Source organism: Rana temporaria, chromosome 3 (genome assembly GCF_905171775.1).
Source record: "Rana temporaria chromosome 3, aRanTem1.1, whole genome shotgun sequence".
Taxonomy (NCBI): Eukaryota; Metazoa; Chordata; class Amphibia; order Anura; family Ranidae; genus Rana; species Rana temporaria.
The window spans coordinates 48,886,981-48,910,158 of NC_053491.1; the positions used below are offsets into that span (position 1 = coordinate 48,886,981).

The 23,178-nt window shown below is 42.0% G+C and overlaps 1 protein-coding gene across 1 annotated transcript in view; it reads left to right on the forward strand.

The window, feature by feature from the left end:
- IQGAP1 (IQ motif containing GTPase activating protein 1) overlaps positions 1 to 23,178 on the forward strand; it is a 260,699-nt gene that overhangs the window by 206,859 nt on the left and 30,662 nt on the right. The window contains exons 17-28 of the mRNA XM_040342541.1: positions 1,463 to 1,630; positions 1,946 to 2,088; positions 4,317 to 4,487; positions 8,945 to 9,028; positions 9,164 to 9,235; positions 9,320 to 9,389; positions 11,085 to 11,293; positions 14,165 to 14,320; positions 15,357 to 15,520; positions 18,708 to 18,932; positions 21,081 to 21,221; positions 21,410 to 21,494. Coding sequence (XP_040198475.1) covers positions 1,463 to 1,630; positions 1,946 to 2,088; positions 4,317 to 4,487; positions 8,945 to 9,028; positions 9,164 to 9,235; positions 9,320 to 9,389; positions 11,085 to 11,293; positions 14,165 to 14,320; positions 15,357 to 15,520; positions 18,708 to 18,932; positions 21,081 to 21,221; positions 21,410 to 21,494 — 1,688 coding nt within the window. The remainder of the gene's footprint in view (positions 1 to 1,462; positions 1,631 to 1,945; positions 2,089 to 4,316; positions 4,488 to 8,944; positions 9,029 to 9,163; positions 9,236 to 9,319; positions 9,390 to 11,084; positions 11,294 to 14,164; positions 14,321 to 15,356; positions 15,521 to 18,707; positions 18,933 to 21,080; positions 21,222 to 21,409; positions 21,495 to 23,178) is intronic.

A 23,178-nucleotide genomic window follows, 5' to 3' on the forward strand; every position in this document is an offset into this window, starting at 1 on the left:
TGTGTTAAATTTGGCGCTATTGCTCTCACACTCTCATACTGGTCACTGGAAGTTCAACATGGCACCCCATGGCAAAGAACTCTCTGAGGAGCTGAAAAAATTAATTGTTGCTGTACATAGAGAAGGCTTAGGCTACAAGAAGATTGCCAAGACCCTAAAACTGAGCTGCAGCACAGTGGCCAAGACCATACAGCGGTTTAACAGGACAGGCTCCACTCAGAACAGGCCTCACCATGATTGACCAAAGAAGTTGAGTGCACATGCTCAGTGTCATATCAGGATGTTGTCTTTGGGAAAAAGACGTATGAGCGCTGCCAGCATTTCTGCAGAGGTTGAAGGTGTGGGGGAGTCAGCCTGTCAGTGCTCAGACCATACGCCAAATTAGTCTGCATGGCTGTCATCCCAGAAGGAAGCCTCTTCTAAAGATGATGCACAAGAAATCCTACAAACAGCTTACTTGAAGACAAGCAGACTAAGGACATGGATTACTGGAACCATGTCCTGTGGTCTGATGAGACAAAGATTAAACTTATTTGGTTCAGATGGTATCAAGGTGTGTGGCGGCAACCAGGTGAGGAGTACAAAGACAAGTGTGTCTTACCTACAGTCAAGCATGGTGGTGGGAGTGTCATGGTCTGGGGGTGCATAAGTGCTGCCATCACTGGGGAGCTACAGTTCATTGAGGGGACCATGAATGCCAACATGTACTGTGAAATAATAAAGCAGAGCATGATCCACTTCCTTCAGAGACTGGGCCACAGGGCAGTATTCCAACATAAGAACCCCAAAAACACCTCCAAGATGACCACTTCCTTGCTAAGGAAGCTTAGAGTAAAAGTGATGTGCATGTCTCCAGACCTAAACCCTATTGAGCATCTGTGGGGCATCATAAAATGTAAGGTGGAGGAGCGCAAGGTCTCTTCAGTGGCAACCTGTGAGGCTTTGGTGAACTCCATGCCCAAGAGTGTAAAGGCAGTGCTAAAAAACAATGGTGGCCACACAAAATATTGACACTTTGGGCCCAATTTGGACATTTTCACTTAGGGGTGTACTCACTTGCCAGTGGTTTAGACATTAATGGCTGTGTGTTGAGTTATTTTAAGGGGACAGCAAATTGACACTGTATTACAAGCTGTACACTCACTACTTTACATTGTAGCAAAGTGTCATTTCTTCAGTGTTGTCACATGAAAAGATATAATAAACTATTTACAAACATGTGAGGGGTGTACTCACTTTTGTGAGATACTGTATATCTGCTGTCTTTCCCTTTCTACATTCTTTGGAAAGTGCAGATCGTGTTAGAAATCTTTAGTGGTCATAGGTTTCTATATAAAGCGACTTGCTTTCCACATTTTTTCATTTATTTTTTTGGGTGTGAAAACAGGTCCTCATTTCTGTACTTTGGTCTTAATCAAATCTCCTTATTGTCGTATTTCTGAATTGCTCTTCTTCATTCCAGTTGCTCGTGGTATCTTGTCTATTAATGAGGCTGTAGAAAGAGAGGACAGTGCTCAGACGCTCAGCGCCCTGCGATCTCCAGATGTTGGACTGTATGGCGTGACGGCAGAATGCGCTCAGACCTATCAAAATGAGTTGTCGGAAGTGAAGAGGAATAAAGCCGCACAAGGTAGAATTCATTCCAGTACAGTAGGAAAGAATGTCATTCCCAGCTAATTGGGAACTACAGCACTATGCAGTTAATTATGAAATAAATTGGGTATACACTACCTTAGAGAAAATCAAAATGAATTTACGTTGAAAGATTCCATAAATGTAGTACTTGGAGATGACCTAAAGGCATGACTTATGCTGTGTTGTTCTATGCTTTGCATTATTGGTAAACATTCATCAAGTGAGGGAAATGTCAACCATTACTGCATTGATCTATATGACGTGTGTAATGAGAGTCATCCCTCTTTTCAAATGTCTCTTTGCCTTGTAGGGGAGAATGGAAGCGAATGGGTACAGCACTGGGTGAAAGGTGGTTATCACTATTATTTTAATCTGCATTCTAACGAAGGCGGATGGGAAGAGCCACCAGGATTTACACCAAACAATACTCAGCTCTCCAAAGAGGATATTCAGGTAAGTGGGAAAAACTCATATAATATTAATGAGTAGTGAGGGAAATGGTCTGTAATTAAAACATCCATCATCAACGGAAAGTGTCATCAAGTATGGTGTTTGCTTATTTAACCTGTATGTACTTCAATATATTCCATCTAGGTCTAAACATTCATCATCTTATGCCTATAAATATCGGGAATGCTAGAAGTTGACACTTCACCTTTTTGTAATGATCTTCCTGTATGTAAGACCACAACAGAGGGGGATTTGCCATCTGTGCCTGATCAGAACAACTGTATGTAGCACTACCCCCATAGGAGCTGCTGGTTTAGTTTGGGTTTTGCACGTTACCTCTACGTTCGCTGTCCAGGGAAGAAAGTCTGTAGAAATCGAAATGTCCACACAAGATGTAAAACCTTCAACTGTTAGGTTTTATTTTTATTGCATAAAACTTGTGAAGAAAGTAGAGACAGAAGGGGAAGGTTCAGGCACGCGGTACAGAATGCACAAAAAAAATGTCTAGAAGTTCAGTATTCACCACTCTCTGAGTGGGTATTGCTCACCCGGATAGACCCCTCTCACATGGCCTAGCAGCCGGGATGATGCACAAACAGTATGAGAACAGTCTCTGCCACAGACCATCTGAGAAGGAAAGATGGATAGCCAGGAATCCTCTGCCACAGGATTTGCGTCCCGAACTTCCAGCCTTACAGTAAAAGTGCCTTTAAGCCGACCCGGCCGACTGTAAGACCAATGGGGTAATGGATCCTTTTTTTATCAAAGTCACCAGGCCTTTCCTGAGACATTAGCTTGCCTTGCTTGGTCTCCTCCAGGGTAGGTCCTCCTCCAGTTTCCTTTTGTTAAGCAGCTTCCCCCACTTGGATGGACAGCTTGTGATGCCCTTTTTAAACGTAAGCCCCAGCCAGCATAACAGGGCCTACTCCATGCAGATGTGACCTTGGGCCAACATGGTCCCGAGATCGAGATCACACACACGTGCCTTGCGCCAGGAGGGCCACGAGGCGAAGGACCCCAAAAAACAGTGTCTGCCCCTTAAATATCCCCTCCCAGCATGCACAGCGGGGCACCACTCCCACTGGGCTACTGCCAAGAAGGGACACCCAACATACCATGGTTTGCTTGTATTCCAACATGGGCCTGAGGTGGTAACACCATCTGCAGGCAACCGGGGAAAATCCTCTCAAGCATAACCATAGCCAGAACAGAGGCTAATTTGAATGAAATTCAACAGAGTACACTATTTGCTCAGACACCCTCTAAATTTAGAATAACGCCCCAATAATTGTGAGCAGGGCGCTACATACACCCCCCGCTACAAAAAGACACTGTCCTCAGTGTCTGAAAAAAAACCACAGCACCTCAAGCTTAATGCCGCGTACACACAACCTTTTTTCGGCATTTAAAAAAAACTACGTTTTTAAAAAATGTCATCTAAAATTGTGTGTGGGCTTCACATAATTTTTCGGGTTCTGAAAAACGAAAAAAAAAAAAAATGTTTAGGTGGAGAGTGAAATTGCATGGGGGGGGGGGGGCACAATGTCACTGTGAAACGCGCCACTTCAATCCTCGTCCTTGTCCTGTTGGCAGTTCATTACAATGAACAATGTTCAATAAATCTGTTGGATCGGCGATGGTGTGCAGCCAATTCATTTTCCTTTTGATCCCATGTTTACGGACGCAAGCCAGGGCAAGCTCCCAGTCCAAGCAGCCTTTTGGATTACAATACTCACCTGAAGCAGCGGCTTGTGTTTTTTTATTTTTATTTTTTAAATACTAGTGACAACAGGGGCATAGACAGCAATAAACACTTGATAGTGGTTGAAGTACAGTACCTTTTTCGTTTTGGTACCCTTGATAGCTTTGGTGAGAGCGTACCATAGCATTGCTGACCATTGTAGAACAGAGTTATGTTAGCCCTTTAACCATTGCCCTTTGTCTGGACTCGCCAGTCAGTATATGTCAGATTTGGTGTGGGGGCCGTCTAAAAGTGCAGCAAGTGATTCAAATAAAGTGTTTTATTTCTTTAGACATACAGAGGCTGATCGCCGCCAATGTAATAGCTACCAATAGTCTGGCAAAACTATTATTTATTAAAGCAGACAAGCTTAGCCTATGTAGGTGGCTATATTTAATTGCTCTCATTACATGAAAAAATATTGACAAAGCTAATACATGTACAGGAATTATGTTTTACCAATCATTTGCATATAATTTGCCTTTTTCAGAGTACCATTTCGGGTGTTTCAGCTGCATATAACCGGGAACAACTATGGCTCGCCAATGAAAACCTTATTACTAAACTGCAGGCCCGGTGTCGTGGATATCTCATACGCAGGCAGTTTACCGATAGAATGAAATTCTTAAGGGAACAGGCCCCTGCTATAACCTGCATTCAGGTGAGTTCTACTTTACGAGGCGTGTCAGTGTTTTTTGGGACTGCTTGTGGCCTCAGCACTATTTAAAGTGATCCTAAACGATATCTTTATTCTCCAAAATTAATTTATACACATCTTCAACTTTAAAGCTGAATTCCAAGAATTCAGACAGTTTATAAAATGTGCTGGCATGCTAAGAATTAAGTCCAACAAGGTGCCACCATCTATTTAATTTACGTTTTGAGAGTTTTACCTGGGGCTCTGACAGGAGAGACACTGTCTTCTGACACCACAGCATCTTTGCCTGACTCTTCCCTTTTTTTTGCTGTCCATTCACAGAAGCCTTTGTATTTTATAATGAGTCTGCGGAATACAAAGCGCTATGTAATTGGGCAGGAGGAGGAGAGGGGCAGACAGGCACAGTTGCTGCAGCTACAGAAGCTGAGACCAGAGGGCAAAGTGTCGGAGTGCCAAAAGTATAGCAATAGCTATGCTCCGGGCACTCAGTAAAAATGTCAATCAAAGAGATAAGTCCATAAGGTGGAATGCGCCTTAGTGGACTTAACCACTAGTAATCATTTTACAAAGTGGTTGAATTCTTGTAACTCAGATTTAATGGTCCACAAATCAAAGAAGGTGGCTACATTACATCATACAGTGGAACCATGGAGAACGAACATAGCCACCCCCTAACATTATGTCAGATCACAGCAGCAGCACAAAAAAAAAGGAATTTGGGGATGATTGAGAGCAATGGAAGAGGCTAATCGGAGTTAAAAATACATAATTGCCTAGAACTTTTTTTTGTTTGTCTTAATTTTTTTGAACCAGAGTTTATGGTCAATAAATAGAGAGTGGTTATAGCTATGCTTGTGAACATGATCTTGCATCTTCTGCGCTCTGTGACTGGTCCCGAAGTCTTCTAGGACCTGTCATGTGTCCCAGAATTCGGGAGGGAGAACTTTTGCTTCTGATCGCCTAAGGCGACCGGAACGGAAGTGGTAGCAGGCACCCGTCAAAATCGGATACCTGCTCCCCCTCCTCCCCAAAAGCTCTATTTTACAAACAGGAGGCGGGGATGCAGCCTTAAAGTGGTTGTAAACCCACTTTTTTCCCCTTTACCTACAGGTAAGCCTATAATGAGGCTTACCTGTAGGTATAAAGAATATCTCCTAAACCTGTACGGTTTAGGAGATATTCCCCTCACAATGCGCCGCTGATTGCAGCGACGCATGCGCAGGGGGGAATCCACGGGCGAAAGGACCGGCATCCGCCGGACCCTCCTGATTTGAAATCTCCCGTGTGCACGCGCGCGCGTCATCGCCGCTCCAGCCAATCACAGCGCTGGAGCAGCGATACCCGGAAGACACGCCAGAGCAAGATGACATCTCGCTCAGCGTGGACCAGGTAAGTGTTCTTCACCTCGTTCCGAGGTAAGTATTTCATAATCGGCTAGTATGCGGAATATACTAGCTGATTATGCCTTTTGCCTTGCAGGTTTGAAAAAAAAATGTTTATGTGGTTTACAACTGCTTTAAAGCAGTTCATAACCTTCTTTTTTTTTTTTTTTGCCATTTATAACCTTGTGCGTGCAGAAGGCAAAATTTGAATACCGAAAAGGGCCATTTCATAATTCAGACCATAACCATCAAAGTGCTATCTTATGCGTCAGCAGTTAGTTATTCAAATGTGACCTTTTTTCTGGAGTTTTCCTATGAAGTTTGCACTCCTCTTACAGTTTTACATATTTGTCCTAAGGCTCTGGACAGTAAATAAATCCGGTAAGACAGGAATATCTTGTAACATTTAGTGTTGGCTTGTAAACAGTTGTGTACACTTTTGTTTGGGATTAACCATGCTCAAGGCCCCACGTTCTATTCACATGTAGGAGGTGTGTGCTCAAAAAAAAAAGTATGTGGAGGATTCAAGGACAGCGAGAACTGTCAGCAAAAAATACAAGAGGTCATTCTCGTAGGCTGCACCAATACAAATTATATGTCTAATAGATTCTAATAATTCAGAGATGTCCCGATTTGCTGCAACTATAAAGGCTAGAAGAATGAAACGTAAACAGCCACATAATCCAAAATAATAGGCAGGTTAAAGGGATGGTATTCAAAAAGCGGGCAAGGTTTTCTTTACAGAGTAAATTGATCCCCTTTTAGCCCATCAGTCTTTGTTTCGTAAGTGAGTCATCACCAGTGTTGGAGTCGGGTATGGAGAGCCACCAATAAATCAAGTTCTGAACACCCTCCATTGGAGCAAAAAACAATGCTCAGTATGCAACATAAACATCATATACAATAAATATAATGGTCAGCATGAGGAAAGTATTTTCATGATTCTGAGATATTACAATGCAATAAAATGAGTTTCTATGTCGAGCTGCAAGATGCATTTTCCATGGGCAACTTTCTTTATTTGTTGCTGCTCTTTGACTATATTTTCATCAGTGTTAGTAAAAAATGTTGTTTTATAAGAGAAGTATGGCTTCCCAAAAAAAAAAAAAAAAATCTATACTGACCTAGGTGGATGCAGCATCGCTCTAATGCTGCATCTGTCCCCCACTGGCTCCGTAGTGAGAACTGAGCAATCAAACACCACGCATTGGAGAATGAACAATTAGAAAAATGCAATTCTTATGCTGAGTACACTACACACAGGCCGTAAGTTGGTCGCAAACGCTTGGTTCAGCGGGACTTTCGGTATGTGTGTACAGTTCCCTGTCTGACAAAAGAGTGCATTCCGGGAAAAAAAGCATCTGACTTGCATCCGATCAGTGCTGACAGAGGGGGCGGCTCCACTGTCAGATCACAATAGCACAGCAGGGGGGGTGGCTGTACTAAGAATGCTTGTATTAGGAAATGGCTGAGATTTGAGCCATGTATGGGCAGGTTTAATGAACCAAGGTTGGTAAAACCAGCCTGCCGTATTCCCTTGTAATTATTGCTAATGGCTGCTATAGCTGCTAGAAAAAGTCACTGTCTTCTCCTGCTGGAGACGGCTTTCCCCATCCCCCTGCCGGGGAATCAGCAGGAGGGAGTCCACTGTCAACACTGTCTGTGTTGATGGGGGAATCGTGCAAATGTCTGAAAAATTCACACAATGTATGGCCTGTCTTGGTACAGCCCACAGGGCTGAATGAAAAACAAAAAAAACCTAGTATGTACAGTATAGTGTGGTTAATCTAGTCTGATTTTTCTTTGTAATTAATGTATGCCTTGGATTATATGTTTATCCCGAGCATATATAAATTTACTTGCTGTTGACCGACTCACTACTACTCCTCAAAGTCTCATGCATTCACTACTCTTTTGATAAAATAATGCTCTCTAATGCTACCATTGAACTTTTTTCCTGCTAGTTTAAGGTCATATCCTAATATTCTTGAGCTTAGTTGTATGTTCTTTTCTCATGACTGTGTATTAAGTTCCCACAATCTCTCCTGAGCTACTCTGGACTCACTCTGTCTTATCAACATCATTTTGTACACAAAGTCTCCAGAACTGGACTCGGTGCTCAAAATGTGGTCTAACTTAAGCTCTATGTCACTGTTTCTCAGTATTTTTACATCAGAGGAACCCATGAAAAAATTGTTAGGTCATTGGGAACCCATATTAACACTAATTAGGGGTCATATTAAAATTCTGTTTTATGTTGGTGGCCAGTGGAATGAATGCCCCCCTACAGTGGTGCTCCAAATGCCAGCCTTACAGCTAAAACGATCATTGGTGTCCTGCAGCTGGCTCTGCCAGGTGGAATCGGCCAAGAACAATGCAGGGACTATCAAATGAGCGGTCAATCAGATGCAGCTCAAGGAACCCCTAGCAACCTCTGGAGCAGTCATTCTCAACCAGGGTTCCTTCAGAGATGTTCCTCCTAAGTGTTCCTGTAGCTGTGACTGACTGATCTCCCATTGGTAGTGCCTACATAGTTCCGGGGCCAACATCTCTTGGCAGAACCAGCTGCATAAATCCAATGATCTTTTTATCTGTCTGTAGAGATTGCATTCTGACCACTACTGTTATGGGGGCATTCTTCCCACTAACCAGAAATGTAAGGGGCATTTTACCCACTAACCAACCTGAGTTGGTTTCAGCAGGGATTCTCTTAGGCCTGAAAATTATTTAAAGGGTTCCTCTGGGGTAAAAAGGTTGAGAAAGGCAGCTCTGGAGGAACCACCGAGTTCCACAGAACACTGGTTGGGAATGGCTGGACTTATAGTAGAATCAGGACCTTCCTGACCTTGGTGATCCTTTTTAGATGTACCCTGTAATTCGGATTGCTTCCCCCATAGCCTTGTCACACTGTTTGCTTATTTTGCACCCATCTGAAATGAGCACACACAAACACTTTTCTTCTGTAGTTCTGGACAACACTGTACCCCCAATTCATACATAATCCTGAGAGGATTATTTAGTTTTTCCTATGTTCATCATTTCACACTTTTTCTTATAGACATTTCTGTTTGTTTGCAGTCCCATTACAGAGGTCAGAAGCAGAGAAAGGCATACAAAGATCGCCTGCAGTATCTGAACAATCACAGTGATGAAGTTGTCAAGGTATTGGAACATTTGTCTTGCTGTTGTATAGATGGTGATGCTAGTAGTACATGTGAAGTATTGCGATATGCGCCTTGAATTGCTTTTTAATAATTTGCAGAATAAATCTGTAACCTGTTTTCCATTGTGTTCCAGATTCAATCCTACACAAGAATGTATCAGGCCAGGAAGCGCTACAGAGATAGACTAAAGTACTTCAGAGACCACGTAAGATCCTTGACCTGTTCTATATATCCCGTGTATAACGTTATGAACACCACATCACTAAACGCCTGACTCTCTTCTCTGCAGATGAATGATATTGTTAAAATCCAAGCCTTTATCCGAGCTAACAAAGCACGAGATGACTACAAAACCTTGAGTGAGTACAATACACCGAAAGTGGAACTTGATATGAAAGGCTGCGTTCCTCTTTTCTTCCTCCTTCCCCTACTACTCTAGGACGTTTTTTTTTTTTTTTTTCATGGAGTGAGTATTCCCTTTTTCTGACAAATACCGGTTCCACTAGGCGATCTGAGCAGAAGTTCGCCCCCTCCCCTGCCTGCAATCTCCTGGGACATGTTGAAGGTCCCAACATCCTGCAGGTTCATTGAGAAAGCAAAGTGCTACTCAGGCATGCACAGTGGGAAGCCCCCAGATAGTACCAGCTGGTATCCTACATCCAAGTTGAACCAAAGACTGGTAAACAGGCCCGTGTGAGCACAGCATAGCGCTGGATCCCTGGAATGATAAGTGCATGTTTAATAAAAGTCAGCAGCTACAGTATTTGAAGCTGCTGACATTTAATTTTAAATGTTTCTATTTAGGTCAGTTGTTTCAAGCTTTTTCAAGCAAATGCAAGGACTGTTTCTTTTCCGGTATGCAAATACATTTTAGGTTTTGGTTTCCATTAAATTTATTACGGGTATTTATATAATACCTACAATAAACACAGTAGTTTATACTGTACAACTACATCAGTCCCTGCATTCAAGGAGCTTACAAACTAAGGTCCCTGTATAATAGAGCATACACACACATACTAGGGCCAATTTAGACATTAATTATTTAACCTACCAGCATGTGTTTGGAGTGTCAGAGAAAACCAGAGGAAACGCACACAAGTACAGGGAGAACATGCAGATAATGTCCCGACCGAACACATCAGGGATCCCATGGCTGCAAGGCAGAAGAAGTGCTAACCACCCAGGCCCCTTTCACAATTGTGCCACTTGTCCTGCGACTTGGGACTGCAAAGTCACATGACGAGTCGTACCCCACGAGTACCGTTCATATCTGTGCGACTTCATGTCGCAGCAACTTCAAGTCGTAGCAACTACAAAGTAGTCCCTCTACTTCTTTGGTCTGACTTTGATGCGACTTGAGGTCCATAGACCTTAAGATTACACAGGCTATGCTTCAAGTTGCGTGGAAAAGTCACATGACTATCAGGTCGTGAAAAGGGGCCTTAGCCACTGTGCTGCCCATTTTATTAAGTCTTTCACATCTCTGTGAAATCATACCCTACTATTGGATAAAAAAAATGACCAAATTAGCAGCCACAAGACCCATCCCAATGACTGGTGATGAGAAATCACATGACCTCCTTTTTGGTCCTGCGTCAAGTTGGATAACCGTTTGGCTGCTAGTGAAAGAAGTGTAATAGTGGCATCTACAATAAAATGACAGTTTCTTATTTGAACTTTTAAACAGACCAGACACATTACCATCTCCTTTCAATCTACTAGTAACAAGTTCTAGTGTGAGATGGTCAACCTAAACAATTCAGCTCATATTTATCCATATAGGCCTTCACACCTAATAGTATTTGGTAAATCGAAAAACGAAAGTATAATCGATTTGGAAGGTGTGTGACCATCTCAACATTTTAAAAAGTCTTACAATAATTCTGATTTTAGTAAATAAGATGAAATCTGAGATCTTCTCTCAAATTTGTTTCTTTGCTCTCTCCCTCTTTTTTTTTTGTTCTCTTTTTTGTTGATGTAAAACGTTATTGTGTTTCTCTACTATGATCTGAGATGTTGTGATTAAACTATATGTACGTTTCTGCCCTCAGTCAATGCCGAAAACCCACCCATGGCAGTGGTCCGTAAATTTGTCCATCTTCTGGACCAGAGTGACCAGGATTTCCAGGAGGAATTGGAAGTCATGAAGCTAAGGGAGGAAGTAGTGACCCTACTGAGATCTAACCAGCAGCTAGAGAATGATCTTAATCTTATGGACATCAAAATAGGGCTTCTTGTCAAAAACAAAATTACATTACAGGTATGATTCCAGGAGGAATGGTATTTTTCTCATATGTGCCTTAAAATGCTCTCTATAACAGCTGGAATAGATGGAATGGACAGCAAAGTTGAGTTCCAGGCAGATAGAAAAAAACACATAATTTAACAGTAACATATAATACATACAGTACATTAAAATAAATCCTTTGACATATTTTAATACTGCTAGTTTGAGAGTCTGTCATTGACTATTTGAGCAGGTCATTGACCAAGTTGTTTTGCTTAAATTATGACTAAAGGCAAAACTTTATTTTTTTTTGTAGAGTGGAGAGGGATTAGAATACCTAAAACTTGAAGGGTAACTCCACTTTTGGAAAAAAAATGGCAAATATAGAAAAATATAGTGTGTAAAATGTATCCACAAACCATGTTGTGATTTATCTTTCTTTTTTTTAAAACCACTTCAGCCCCGAAAAATGTACCCCCTTCCTTACCAGAGCGCTTTTTGCGATTTGGCACTGCATCGCTTTAACTGACAATTGCGCCTCGTGCGACGTGGCTCCTAAACAAAATTTACTCCTTTTCCCCACAAATAGAGCTTTCTTTTGGTGGTATTCGATCACCTCTGCGGTTTTAATTTTTTGCGCTATAAACAAAAATAGAGCGAATTTTTTTAAAAAAATGCAATATTTTTAGCTTTTTGCTATAATATAGATCCCCAAAAAATCTATAAAAAAAAAAAAAAAATTCACAGTTTAGGTCGATATGTTTTCTTCTACATATTTTTGGTAAAAAAAAAATCGCAATAAGTGTATATTGATTTGTTTGCGCAAAAGTTATAGCGTCTACAAAATAGGCGATAGATTTATTGCATTTATATTTTTTTAATAGTAATGGCGGCGATTCTGCAATTTTTATTGTGACTGTGACATTGCGACGGACATATTGGACACTTTTGACACATTTTTTGGACCATTCACATTTATACACCGATTAGTGCTATAAAACTGCACTGATTACTGTGTAAATGTGACTGGCAGGGAAGGGGGTTAACACTAGGGGGCGCTGAAGGGGTTAATATGTTCCCTAGTGAGTGATCCTAACTGTAGGGGGAAGGGGACTCACAAGGTGAGGAGACCGATCTGTGTTCCTCTGTACTGGGAACACACATCGGTGACAGGACATGGATCTGTGTGTGTACAGATCCACGGTCCTGCCGTGATTGCGGGCAATCGCGAGTGCCCGGTGGACGACCGGGAAGCCCAAGACGTCATATGACGTCCACCCAGGATGGGAGATCCCATCTGTGGACGTCATATGACTATGGGCGGATAGGGAAGTGGTTAAACTGCAGCACTGTGATGTTCTGTAAAATTCAATGCATCATGACAACCTGGAGGCATTCTGTACAAAACACCCCCAGTAATATAATTTCCTCTTTGTATGATTGGCTTACTGATTTTCCCCAGAAGTCTGCACTAAGTAATTTTTTGGGTACCTCTGCAATTGGAATTTTGGTGGCATGCTCTCTAAGGATTAAGAACTTCTAAAGGGATGCAGACCCAGCAGCTTTTCTCTTTAGAACACTTAGGCTCGGATTCGGATACATTTGCGTATCTTTCGGCGGGCGTAGTGTATCTCAGATACACTACGCCGCCGTAACTTACAGCGGCAGGTCCCGTATTCAGAAAGAACTTGCGCTGTAAGTTACGGCGGCGTAGTGTAACTGGGCCGGCGTAAGCCCGCCTAATTCAAATGTGGAGGAGGTGGGCGTGTTTTATGTTAATTACTCGTGACCCCACGTAAATGACGCTTTTTACGAATGGCGCATGCGCAGGGACGTATCCCAGTGCGCATGCTCCAAATTACGCCGCAAAGCCTCATTGGTTTCGACGTGAACGTAACTTACGCAAAGCCCTATTCGCGAACGACTTACACAAACGACGCAAAATTTGACGCTGGCCCGACATCCATACTTAACATTGACTACGCCTCATAGAGCAGGGGTAACTTTACGCCGGAAAAAGCCTTACGTAAACAACGTAAAAAAATGCGCCGGGCGGACGTACGTTTCTGAATCGGCGTATCAAGGACATGATTAAACAAAACACAGAGCAAATATCAGAGCAACAAAAGGCAGTGAGCTGCTACACAATTTGTTAAAATCCCTGCAATGTACATTGATCAACCCAAGGAAATCATTTTTTCTAAACAAAGGTGGAGTTGCTCTTTAAATTGATTAGATGCTGGATGATAAAAGCATTGAAAGGAGAGAGAGGCGCCAGACATATCCTCAAGCAGCAAACAATTTATTTAATTAAAACACAGGATTATGTGTACAATATAGGGTGCACTTACAGAGTGTTAGAGCGGGTAGGTGCTTCCACATGCAGCTTCACAGGAGAGTGTAGGAGTAGTCTGGAGCTGTCAGACTGTGGAGCCACACACTACCCTGATTTAATTTCATACATTAAATTTTAATTTTTTTTTTTTTTTTTTATCTTGCAAACGTTTCTATTATTGTTGCACTGTCATGTACTAGCCTTAAAATGCATGCCTTCCTATTTATTCCTAATCATCGGATGGTTTAGCGCTGAACATTATACCTATCTTTGTGTATGAGTTTTTTCTAATGATAAAAGCATTGAGAGTTTCTCAAAAATCAGCAAAAGGGTACTTTATAAAGAATGGCAATGCTTGATATAGCACTTGGAGAGCTCTTTCTACCTGTAGGAATAAGCTTTTCTCTGCACCCGTACTGTGTTACATGATATGGTGAGTAAGACAATGGAGTCCAAGTGTTGTGCCGATGAATGCCAGAAATACAAATCACTTACTGTCTTGTCTTGACCTGTGGTCACTACATAGGCAGGGATCGCATGTTTAAAATTCTGTCTGCTCTTATTTGCAGGATGTTGTCTCCCATAGTAAGAAGTTGACTAAGAAGAACAAGGAGCAGCTGTCTGATATGATGGCATTAAACAAGCAGAAGGGAGGCTTGAAGGCACTCAGCAAAGAGAAAAGAGAGAAGCTGGAAGCTTACCAGCATCTCTTCTATTTACTGCAGGTAAAGGAATGGTGAACAATGTGCTGAAAATAATAGAGAAATAATCCCACAAATGCCTTATTTTTCACATCTAAACCTGCCTATCAATAATTGCCTGATACCATTCTGCTCTTAGTTTAAGTTCCCACCAGTGTGACTTCAAAGTTGCACGATTTATATTTAGATTTGACTTTACACTCTTTTTGGATTAAAGCCACATCAAGGTAGTGCAGGCACCTTTAAGTCGCAACGATTTGAACAGGTGCCATTGAAATCAATGGGCTGTTACTTGTCTTGCAACTTTGTGTCCAAAGTCGCATGACAAGTTCCACTAGTGGAAACGGAGCCGTAATATCAGTAGTAGTAAAATACCTTTTGTAGAAGTCTTATTAAATCGAGTCTAATGAAACGGGGCTGTTGCCACTAGCTAGGTTCCTTCCACATTGGCCTGTCCAGCTGTAGTGTGTCCCTCCCAGTGCTTTAGTGCATCCAGGAGGGACAGGTGCAGCATTGAGCCCCTGTGCAAAGGACCCTTACTGTGCATTTTTAAAATAATTTTTTTTATAAAAAAGAGGGTTCATTATACAGAAACTATCATGCACTTAAAATGGATTTCCACCCAAGAGTGGAAGTTCCGCTTATTTGATTTTTCACATTTGGCACCACTGGGGGGGAGCGGGTACCTGTTTTTGTCAGGTTCCCTGTCCCCACTTTCGTCAGCCCTCGCCGTGGCAAGGTACATTAGAAGTTTTTACCTCCGCCTTCCCCCGCTGCCGGGCCAGTAAGAGAGCGCAGCACGCTTCGCTCATGCGCAGTAGGGACCTAGCTGTGAAGCCGCAAAGCTTCACCGCTGGGTCCCGTTACTGGCAATGGCGGTGGCTGTGGTGCAGCATCGCTGGATTACAGGGCAGGTAAGTGTCTAAATATTAAAAGTGGAACTCCGCTTTAAAAAAACTGAGAATCAATGTTTTTCCACTTCAATTAAACACCAGCAACAGTCAGTATCTAGTTGTACAGATAATTTGATATTGCATCTCAAACTTTTCTCTTTCTGCAGACTAATCCAACCTACTTGGCAAAACTGATTTTCCAAATGCCCCAGAATAAGTCTACCAAATTCATGGACTCTGTTATTTTTACTCTCTATAATTACGCATCCAATCAAAGAGAAGAATATCTGCTATTGCGCCTCTTCAAGACTGCCCTCCAGGAGGAGATAAAGTAGGTGTTTTTTTCTGTATAAATGCAAACGTCATGCTCCTAATCCACCCTTCTAAATCAATCTCATAAAAACAAATAGCTGCTACAATTAATCCTTAAAGGGGTTGTAAAGGTACAATTTTTTTTTCCTAAATGGCTTCCTTTACCTTAGTGCAGTCCTCCTTCACTTACCTCATCCTTCCATTTTGCTTTTAAATGTCCTTATTTCTTCTGAGAAATCCTCACATCCTGTTCTTCTGTCTGTAACTCCACACAGTAATATGAGGCGTTCTCCCTGGTGTGGAGTGTCGTGCTCACCCCCTCCCTTGGACTACAGGAGAGTCAGGTTGCTCTCTACAATGCAGATAGAGAAAGGAGCTGTGTGTTAGTGGTCGTCCTGACTCTCCAGTAGTCCAAGGGAGGGGGCGAGCACGACACTCCACACCAGGGAGAAAGCCTTGCATTACTGTGTGGAGTTACAGACAGAAGAACAGGAAGTGAGGATTTCTCAGAAGAAATAAGGACATTTAAAAGCAAAATCGAAGCATGAGGTAAGTGAAGGAGGACTGCACTAAGGTAAAGGAGGCGATTTAGGGAAAAAAAATTGTACCTTTACAACCCCTTTAAACATAACTTGATATATAAAAAATATAAGCTTTCATCATGTAGCATCCCAAAAAAATAACCCAAGTGTACAAAGTAACACAAAAGTATATATATTATTCCTACTGTCAAAAGAGATACACAAGAGGCGATATGTTGCCTTCTCACCAACTGTCTTAAACCTGTGACTGCAACACGGTAGAACGGCAATAAGAGGATTAAATGGGGTGTGAGGAGGAGACACTGTGCTCAGGGATCTTTGACTATTCCCATGTTTTTCAGGTAGATCTCCACCTTTTTAAGGTTGCCTACCCCTGATCTATATGTAATGTCCATATACCACAACCAGATGTCTCCAATGCAGTGAAAGTGAAATCTTCTTAATTCATCCGCACACTTGAATAGGTGTGCATCTCGGTGGGCCATTTCCCTTTCCTTGGAGGATTACTTGTGCTCCATATGCCTATTATGTCTACCTGTGATGGGTGTCATGTACGTTTGGTGAGTAGGATGTTTGCCTGGTGGAAGAAGGCACATTTTGTTTATCACATTCAAGTGTGCGGACGATTTAATTTTCACTGCATTGGAGACATCTGGTGGCGGTATATGGACATTACATATAAATAATATTTTCACTGTATCTTATTCATTGGTTTGTTTATGTTTATGTGGTTTTTGTTTTAGACTATATGTTCATGGTTTTGATCTTCACTAGAAAGAGCGGTATAACTGTTTTTTCCTTTATGACTTACAATTTTAAAGTCTTTAGATTTGACCTCCTATTATATGGTTTTGGTAAATCTAAAGGAAATCTATAGAAGAAAATTGTATAATGTATGGCCAGCTTCAGGCTATTGAGCCTCACTACGGGCTGCTTCATGTTCAAATCCCTTATATCAGGGGTGTCAAAATTAAATTTCATTGTGGGCCGCATCAGCATTATGATTGCCCTCAAAAGGGCTGGTTGTATCTGTAAGATTAGATGTCCAGCGCATCCCCTCCCCTTACATTGGATGTTAAGAGCCACCCCACCATCAGATGTTGAGTCCTCCACTCTCCCTTACATCACAGTGCACCACCCTTTCCTTATGCTGCTGCTGGGAAGAAGATGGATGGATTGATTGAAAGCAGAAAGTAAGGGTCTAGAGGAGGGCTGAGGATCTCCTGCAGCTGCAGGAGAGGTGAGAGGGCCACATGAAATGACCTGAGGACAGGATTCGGCCCGCGGGCCTTATATTATACACTTATTTAGGTTAATCCAGAGTGCACAGGTTGAGGACCGCTGTCCCAATCCTGTTTTTTGTTTTCTACAAACCTTCTCGCTTCCAGTTTATTTGTGTGCAACGATCCTTCTGTCTCAAACTGGAATATCGCTCACCACCTGTTACCTTTCTTTAACAAAAAGGTAGTTTATGTGTGGATCTAGTTCTTTTCCATGGGATCTTCTAATAAAATATGCCTTGTTACTTGTGTGCCTGGTTCACATCACTGTGTTGCTGCGGTGTGCGGGCACGATGCGCTGAAAAAAGTACTGAATGCACTACCTTTTTCAGCTCACCGCAACGCGAGTCAGCCAATTGAACTTTATGAATTGTCTGTGTGACTTTTCTTGTTCAATATATTTCTTAACATAAAAGTTAAAGGAAACATAGAACATATTGTTGTGGCATATATTACAATCGCACACAAATAATAATCAGCTAAAGCAGCCCAAAGGCGAATGGAACTTCCCCTTTATAGTGCCGTTGTACGTGTTGTACGTCACCGCGCTTTGCTAGATCATTTTTTTAAACGATGGTGTGTGGGCAACGTCGCTTTAATGATGAAGTTGGAAAATGTTAGTTTTCTGTAGTTCAAAGTGGGTATGGGTAGAACACCTAGAGCCATTTCAAGGTTAGTGTGTTGCCCTTGTGTAAGGTATTTAAGTGACATTAAAGTCTTAAAGTATAAGTTCACCTTTTAAAAATAAAATAAATAAATGCACATTTATGCAGGTAATAAAAATGTGCATTTACTATTTTTTCTTGCCAGTCTGAAAAGCATTGCACCTGCGATCAGCAAACTTCAGGTGCAATGTCAGGATCCTGTAGACTGTCAATGTAGCTGTCTGTCTGTCTGTCCATAGGACAGGCAATTACTTCAGTCCAGAAGGCTCAATGGACTATGAGAGCACCCAGCAGCTCCCTCGAAGTTCAACAAGAACTTTATGCCGACAGCTGCAAAGGCTGATGGTACTTGTAGGCTCAATTCACAGAAATGAAAGATGTGGGCAGAGTCCCACATAGCGTCATTTTGTTCAAATTGTGACAGTGGGTGCGGGACAAGATCCGGACCCACTGTCACGGGGGGGCGGTGGGGTTATGGAAGGAGAGCTGCAGGATAGGGAACATGTTACATGTTCCACCCTAAAAACGTGTTCCCAAAGGTGAGCTCATCCTTTTAATACCATCGTTGAAAAGCAATCTGTGTTTGGCTTGCGGCACAACCCCATTGACTTGAATGGGCAAGTTTAACAAGCCTGTCAATTCGAATTGTGAAAAAGTCCATTTATAAAGAAAATTTTTACATAAAGAAATACCTATTTTTTTTTATTATTTTTTTTCAGATCTAAGGTGGACATGATTCAAGAAATAGTCACAGGGAACCCCACTGTTATCAAGATGGTGGTGAGTTTTAACAGAGGGGCTCGTGGCCAGAATGCTTTAAGGCAGATCCTGTCACCAGTAGTGAAGGAGATCATGGATGACAAAACTCTCAACATCAAAACTGATCCTGTGGACATTTACAAGTCATGGGTCAACCAGATGGAATCTCAGACTGGAGAAGCCAGGTGATAATCTTAACACTGCATCATATTATCTATATTCTGATCGTGACATGCCCATGTTTTTATGGCGGTATGTATGCTCTGGGCTTCATTCAAAGGTAATTTTTCACAAAGCAAAACAGCTGTGTGAGAAGATTTTAATAGAAGAGTGCAGTGTAGTAAAACCTGTCCTCTGAACCCTTGTCCCAACACTAGAATGAGTTGGGTGAATTGGTGACATGGAGTGAATTTTGCTTTGTGACCATCTCTGTAGTATAGTATGCAGTAACACATAAACCATCAACTACAAAAGACTTCAAATAGCATTTTTCTGACTGTCTCCCCTGAGATACAGCACAGTCTCCCCCATTGTCTAAGATCATTCAAGTGTTTGTATAGTCAAAACTATTTTTTTTTTTTTTAGTAGAAGTAGGAAAGGGTTGAAATATAAGTATGTTTTTACCCTCTGTGTCCTAATAGAGAGATTACTGTATCCTTCAAGTTCCGGAAATGTCGTGCTCATGCTGTGTTGCCCCATAATGTGTCCTGCTGTGTTGCCCCATAATGTGTCCTGCTGTGTTGCCCCATAATGTGTCCTGCTGTGTTGCCCCATAATGTGTCCTGCTGTGTTGCCCCATAATGTGTCCTGCTGTGTTGCCCCATAATGTGTCCTGCTGTGTTGCCCCATAATGTGTCCTGCTGTGTTGCCCCATAATGTGTCCTGCTGTGTGCCCCATAATGTGTCCTGCTGTGTTGCCCCATAATGTGTCCTGCTGTGTGCCCCATAATCTGCTGTGCGCTCTGCTCCCGCGTAACATGCCCAGCTCCCGCGCAACGTGCCCAGCTTCCATGTATTTCAGGGGTTCCCCGAGATCTCAGACTTTTTGCCATTGGTTCCTCCAAGGTAAAAAAGGTTGAGAAACCCTATATTATAGCATTGAATCTCCATTGAAAAACATATTCTTCCCTCTTGTTCTACTGACAGCTGTATCATTTTGAATTTCCCATAATTTTTCAGTGACCTAGAGTGGACCTCCTATAATGAGGAATAAAAACCACCCTTCTCTGCTCTACCCAAAAATAAAAACAAATTTGGCTATACATAAATGGTAATTTTCTATAGTTTGAAGCCATTACATGGTTAATGTGTTCCCCCTGAAGAAGGCTGTATTTAAAGTGATATTAAGGCTGCTTTCACACTCTGCCGCCCCGAGCGTCGGCGGTAAAATAGCGGTAAAACGCAGATATTTTTCCATCGGATTTGCGGCGCATTTCAGCCGCTAGCGGGGTGCTTTTAACCCTCGCCAGCGGCCGAGAAAGTGTTAATATCGCCGGCAATGCACCGCATTCATTTCAATGGGCAGGAGCGCATTAGGAGCAGTGAGTTCACTGCTCCTAATGCACTCCAAAGAAGCTGCTGGCAGGACCTTTTCTGACGCCCTGCCAGCACAGCGCAACAGTGTGAAAGCCCTCGGGCTTTCACACTGGAGTGAATAGAGCAGCTGTTTGAGGGCGGATTGCAGGCGCTATTTTTAACGCGATATCGCCTGCAAAATGCCCTCAGTGTGAAAGGGATCTTAAGCCTTAATACCTTCTCTGAAATGTGATCTGTGTTTTGGCTAGTGGTGGCGACACAACTCCATTGACTCGAATGGGCAAAATTAACAGGCGATGCAGCATATAATACTACATTCTAGAGCAACATGATATAAACAGAGAAAACGGAATGTCATTGACCTTTAAAGTGGAACTAAAGGGGGTTAATACTCACCTTTCCAATGGTCTTCGGCCATCTTCACTGGTGATGTTACTCCTATCCATGCACAGGAGTGACTCCTCTTGGGCCACAGAGATCGGCCTGGCGCTGTAAGTTGAGCTGCGCATGTGCAAGTTCAACGAGCAAGCAGGTAGGGGCATTTTTTTGCAGAAGAGATATTGCATGACAGTTCTGCAATAAAAGCCTGTCTGCTCGCTGTTTGTTACATCAAAACTTTAGTCCTGCTAAAGAGTAAGGATAAAAGTTCCACAACAGTAGTGGTGTCTCTTTAGTTATTCTTGGGTTGTGGTGTAAATTATTATTTTCATAGAACAAACTATAGCTTGTGTTCCAGTTGGCTTTAGAGCATTGGCATAGTTAGGATGCATTACCTAATAACATTCTTTACCGTCCAGCAAACTGCCGTATGATGTCACGCCAGAGCAAGCAATGTCACATGAGGAGGTCAGGACCAGACTTGATTCTTCCATCAAAAACATGCGATCAGTGACTGACAAGTTCCTGTCTGCCATCGTCGGCTCAGTTGATAAGATCCCGTAAGTATGTTTTCTGGTCATTGTTTTTAGATATTTTTTTTACCGTTAGCCAGGAATAAAGGCGCAGGTGAAAAAAGCAGTATTTGTCCAGGACACATCGGATACAGTACACTATTTATTTTAAGGCCCTGTAATCTCTTGTCGTGGACCATTATTCTTTTATCATTTTTATTACATATGTCTTCCAGTTACGGCATGCGTTACATTGCAAAGGTCCTGAAAGATACACTTCATGAGAAGTTTCCAGATGCTGGTGAGGACGAGCTGCTCAAGGTCAGTCTTTTATTTTTATTTTTTTACCATAAATTGTAAGAAATGGGCTTTACTTATGATAATGCTTATGTTCCCCTTAATACGGTCCTCATATATGAAGTATGGGAAAATTTCGGTCAGATATTGGCCCTTTATTTTCTGACCTGTAAATGAAAAGCAACTCCCCTTTTATTCCCTCTAGTTTTCATACATGAAAGGCAAAACACAAACCTATGGAAATACATATTTAATTTTTTTATATACTGTATATTTTTTTATAATTTAATATTTATGACTAGGTGTGTATTTTTCGTAAATGTATATACATGTGCGTGTGTTTATCGAAAACAATGAAACAAAGGAAACTGTTGGGGTAGGTTGACTAATTCCAATTGTTGCAGTGTGTTGATGGATAATATAAGTGGCAGGGGCCAAAGATTTGGTAGAAATAACCACCCAAGAGTAAAATATACTCATCCTGGAGGTTTTGAGTCAATTTTTAATCTTGGAGCAGCTAGAGACTGTTTAGGTAATTCCCTCAAAATGCATAATAGAGAACCACAAAAATTAAGTTCACATCGTAAAGGAGTTGTAAAGTCAGAAGATTTGTTATCTGAATGCATATGCATGAACTGTGTGCAGCAGCCGCCCTAATACTTACCTAAGCCCAATCTCTGTCCAGCGATATCCACGAATGTCTTGGCCGCTGGAGACTCTCCCTCCTGATTGGCTGGGACACAGCAGTTGCGCCATTGGCTACCTCTGCTGTCCATCAAAGTAAGCCAGCCAATCAGGAGAGAGCGGGGGTGGGCTGCTGCTCTGGGTCTGAATGGACACACACAGCTGTGACTCGGCTCGGGGGCCCCCATAGCAAGCTGCTTGTGTGGGGGCACTCGACAGGGAGGAGGGGCCAGGAGCACCGAAGAGGGACCTGAGAAGAGGAGGCTCTGTGCAACTCCACTACAACAGAGGAGGTAAATATAACCTGTTTATTATTTTTATTGAACAAAAAAAATTAGACTTTACAACTACTTTAAGGATTGATTCATACCATACTGCACAAAAAAGCTCACTGTAACACATTGAAAATGCATGTGTGGTAATGTACATTTTCACATGCATCGTGTTGGTGTTATGTTGCATTTTTCTCATTGTTGGCATGTGTTTTCTTGTCATCTGTTTTTAAGTAAACGGTCTCCAGGAGGGTCAAAATACTAACAAAATATATTTTTTATATTTTTATTTGCATTGCATTTTCCCAATTCACCTCAATGAGGGAATTGGGTCAGTTTTTTTTTTTACTCATGTAGGGGTTGTCTTACTAACCAGTATAGTCTAAAGGCTTGGTGCCAAGAAATGTATTGTGCCTTCAAGGAGAGGGGGGTCAGTATCAGATTTTCCAGATGGGCAAAGCTGTTAATGAAGGCACGCTCCATTTTGTATATGCCTTGTCTCCAGCGTTGGCTGACAAGGAATCTGACTTCAATTATCACTTTCTATCATATGTTATAGAACTTAATCTCCTCTTTCTCTTTTCCATTTTCTGTGGTGTAGAGCCCTCTGCTGGTCACACAGCATAGGTTCAGCTGTCGTAGACCGTGCTTTATTTCCATGCTGTGCTTTGGGTTATGTACTCATGATGTTCAAGCTGGGTGTTTACTAAGCATCTGTTGCATTGTGTTCACAATTATCTTGTGGATGTGAT